This window comes from Cebus imitator, unplaced genomic scaffold (assembly GCF_001604975.1).
Source record: "Cebus imitator isolate Cc_AM_T3 unplaced genomic scaffold, Cebus_imitator-1.0 Scaffold201, whole genome shotgun sequence".
In the NCBI taxonomy this organism is placed as follows: domain Eukaryota; kingdom Metazoa; phylum Chordata; class Mammalia; order Primates; family Cebidae; genus Cebus; species Cebus imitator.
The window spans coordinates 714,356-718,640 of NW_016107516.1; the positions used below are offsets into that span (position 1 = coordinate 714,356).

General features: G+C 41.4%; 1 protein-coding gene across 2 annotated transcripts in view; it reads left to right on the forward strand.

The window, feature by feature from the left end:
* Window positions 1-4,285, forward strand: part of CFAP44 (cilia and flagella associated protein 44) — a 135,511-nt gene that overhangs the window by 30,552 nt on the left and 100,674 nt on the right. For both annotated transcript variants that reach the window (XM_017547760.2, XM_037745446.1), the window contains exon 6: window positions 2,673-2,775. In XM_017547760.2, coding sequence (XP_017403249.1) covers window positions 2,673-2,775 — 103 coding nt within the window. The remainder of the gene's footprint in view (window positions 1-2,672; window positions 2,776-4,285) is intronic.

Below are 4,285 nucleotides of genomic sequence, written 5' to 3' on the forward strand. Positions count from 1 at the left end.
CCTGCTTGCCAGGGGATCACCTGCAGCAGCTGCAGAACAGTAAGGGTTGCTACCAGTTTCCTCTTCTGCTATCTTTGTCCCAGAAGGATGCCTGCCAAATGTCAGTCTGTTCTCTCCTTTATGAGGTGACTCTTTGGATATACGGGGGTCAGGGAGCTGCTTGAGGAGACAGTCTGTCCTTTATTGGAGCTCAAGTCCTGAGCTGTGAGCTCCGTTCTTCATTCAGAGTTGCTGGGCAGGTATGTTTAGGTCTGCTGCAGCAGAACTCATAAACTCCGCCCCTTTTTTTTTTTTCCCCAGGTGCTCTGTCCCAGGGAGTTAGGGCTTTATTTATGAGTTTCCATTGTGCTGCTGCCGTTTTTGTTTTTTTTTTTTCTTTCAGGGCTGTCCTGCCCAGCGAGGAGACAGCCTAGTCACTGCCTGCAGAGGCTTTGCTGAGCTGCTGTGGGCTCTGCCCAGCTGCCGTGTGATCTTCCCTGCTGTCCTGTTTATATGGGTATAGTTAGAACTGCCTTGGCAATGGTGGCCTGCCTCTGTTATGGCAGACCATCTCTGTAGTGGCAGGTTGCCTTGGCAATGACGGGTTCCCTCAGCAACGGCGGGCTGCCTCAGCATTGGTCAGACTGCCTCCGTAGTGGTGGAGTGTCTTAGTAATGGTGGACGTCCCTCCCCCTCAGAGCCGGACCATCCCAGGTTCAGATGTGCTTGCTGTGAAACTCTCAACCCAGAGCATTTTCAATTACTGGTTTTTGTGTGTGTGTGTGTGTGTGTGTGTGTGTGTGTGTGTGTGTGTGTGTGGTTGGCGGGAGGAGGGACCTGCTGAGCCTGATCACCTGGCTCCCTGACTCAGAGTCTTTTTTTGTTGTTGTTGTTGAACGGTCGACTCTCTCCCTGTTGAAAAGGCACCAGGATCTCCCTTGCTGCGACTCACTAAGCCGGCTGAAACCGTGGCACTGAGATTCCTGGCAGTTTTTTTGCCTAGGAGTCTCCTGGCATGGCTCGCTATTTCAAATGAATGGGCGACTCTGCCGCCTCAGGGCTCCAATTGCCAGCTAAGAGGGCACCCGGACCAGTGTCTTTTGTATGGAGAACCACCGCGCCAGGGCGCGGGCAAAGCAACTGCATGGGCCGAAACGGCCCCGCCGGCCAAAACAGTGCTGGTGATCCATGGGGCTCCTCCGCCTGGGAATCTCCTGGTCTGTGGGCAATAAATATCCATCTGGAAATGCGGCGTCCACTCACCCTCTGCACTTTCACTGGGAGCTGTAATCCTGAGCTGTTCCTAGTCGGCTATCTTCCCCAGGATCTCAGGCAGAAATTTTTAAACTTACCGTAGACAAGACCTAGAAGGGTAAAGGGTTTGTCTGGATCTTCATCCAAATTGCTTTGACCACATGTTCCACACCGTATTTCTTTATAAATGGGAATCAGATAGATATGGTCTTAATCCATTTCCCCTATGTCCTTGAGATCTGCTATTTCTTGTCCCATTTGTTTCTTGACTCCAACACTTGGCTTGAATCCTATTGCTTACGTTAACACACTGTAGACTGTGTGACTGCAGGCAAGTTACTTAAACTCTGTGCCTCGGTTTACTCATCAGTAAGATGGAGATAATAGTGGTATCTAAGCTCACAAGGTTGGTGTAAAATATAAAGGAAATAATGTTATCTTGGGTACCAGGATTAGCAATCTATATCTGAGAACCAGGCTCTTTGTCTTATATATAATTAGGAGATGTGAAATAATATCTGAAAACAGAATTTTGTAAGTATAATGTGTGTTTTAAATAGCTTATTCTTGTAACAGCTTATTTTTATTTTCAATTTTTGGCTGGCCATTTACTCTTCCTGCATATTTGGCTTACCAATAGATAAAAATAACAGAAATGAACATATTATTCTATCCAACTTGTATAGCTATCTTTAAAGCTACTGACACAATAGTTTATCCAGGGCATACTTACTGTATTTTCCTCTGTGTCTGGCTTGCAAATATTATATCTTTCTCACTTCTAGTAAGTTTACATTCATTTGTGGTAAGTTTTTCCACAGTGAAATTTTAAAAATTGTGATATAACCTGGTCTAGAAACAAGAATTTCATACATTCCATGAATTTTTCTATACAAAATTTAGGTTGATTGATAGGGTAGACAATTGATCCCCCTTAGTGGTTCTCAAAGCAAGGTCTCCAAACTAGCCACATCAACATAACCTTGTTAGAATGTCAATCATCTTGTCAAAATGTAAATCATCTTGTTAGAAATCACTTTGTCAGATATGTAAATGCAAATTCTCGAGTCCCAGCCTGACCTATTAAGTCAGAAACTATGGGGGGTAGGGCTTGCAATCTGTATTTTAATAAGCCCTTCAGTGGATTCTGACACACATTAAAGGTTGAGAACCATTGTTCTAGCTCTCCCAATGGCAATTAAAAAAATTGTAGAGCTAGAAATAACTGTCTTAAAGTAAAACTTAAAATGTGTATTTTTCTAGTTTTCAGTTTAAATTATATCCATTATCAAAATATTTATTGGCTACCAATTTTTGAGTTTTCTATTGAAGTAAGGCCTACTACAGAAATTATGAAATAATGCTAAACACTGCATTAATCAGACTATTTATAAGAAAAATTTTCTGTTAATATTTTGGTGACATTTTATTTTTTGTAGGTTCATCCACATAAAACTTACTTCACAGTAGCTGAAAAAGGGAGTTTTCCAAATATTATCATCTATGAATTTCCTTCTCTGAGACCCTACAGAATCCTTCGAGGTAAGTCCAGAAGCATATTTAAAATATTTCATGTTCAAGAATAACAACATTCTGAAGAAGGTGTGACAGTATTTGATAAGTCAGCATTCTCCAGAGAAACAGAACTAGTGGAAGACAGAAAAGAGATTTATTCAAATTCACATATAACAATATTAACTTTAAATGTAAGTGCCCCAATTAAAAGACACAGACTGGGCAGATGTGGTGGCTCACACCTGAACTTGGGGAGGCTGAGGTTGGCGGATCACCTGAGGTCAGGAGTTTAAGACCGGCCTGACCAACAAAGAGAAACCCCATCTCTACTAAAAATGCAAAATTAGCCAGGCATGGTGGCACATGCCTGTAATCCCAGCTACTCGGGAGGCCAAGGCAGGTGAATCACCTGAACCCAGGAGTTGGAGGTTGGGGTGAGCTGAGATCATGCCATTGTACCCCAGCCTGGGCAACAAGAGCAAAACTCCATCTCAAAAAGAAACAAAAACAAACAAAAAAGACACAGACTGGCGAATTGGATAAGAAGTCAAGGCCCATAGTTGTGTGCTGTTACTCAGGAGACCCATCTTACTTGTAAAGACACACACGGGCTCAAACCAGAGGGATGGAGGAAAATTTACCAAGTGAATGGAAAGAAAAAAGAAAAAAAATCAGGGGTTGCAATCCTAGTCTCTAACAAAACAGACTTTAACACAGATCAAAAAAGACAAAGAAAGGCATTATATAATGGTAATGGGAACAATTCAAGAAGAGCTAATTATTCTGAATATATATGCACCCAATACAGGAGCACCCAGATTCATAAATTCTTAGAGACCTACAAAGAGACGTAGATTCTCACACAATTAATAGTGGGAGACTTTATAATACCCCACTGTCAGTATTAGACAGATCAACAACACAAAAAATTAACAAAGATATGCAGGATTTGAACTCAGTTCTGGATCAAGTGGACCTAGCAGTTATCTACATAACTGTGTACTCCAGATCAACAGAATACACATTCCTCTCAGTGCTACATGACACTTATTCTAAAATTGACCACTTAATTGGAAGTAAAACACTCCTCAGCAAATGCAAATGCAAATCATAACAAACAGAACTGAAATCATAATAAACAGTCTCTCAGCCCACAGTGCAATCAAATTAGAACTCAGGATTAAGAAACTCACTCAAAACCACACAATTTCATGGAAATTGAAAAACCTGCTCCTAAATGCCTTCTGTGTAAATAATGAAATTAAGGCAGAAATCAAGAAGTTCTTGGAAACCAATGAGAACAAAGAGACAATGTACCAGAATCTCTGGGACACAGCTAAAACAGTGTTAAGAGGGAAATTTATAGCACTAAATGCTCACAAGAGAAAGCAGGAAAGATCTCAAATCAACACCCTAACATCACAATTAAAAGAACTAGAGAGGCAAGAGCAAACTAATCCAAAAGCTAGCAGAAGACAAGAAATAATTAAGATCAGAGAAGAACTAAAGGAGATATAGACAGAAAAACCCTCCAAAA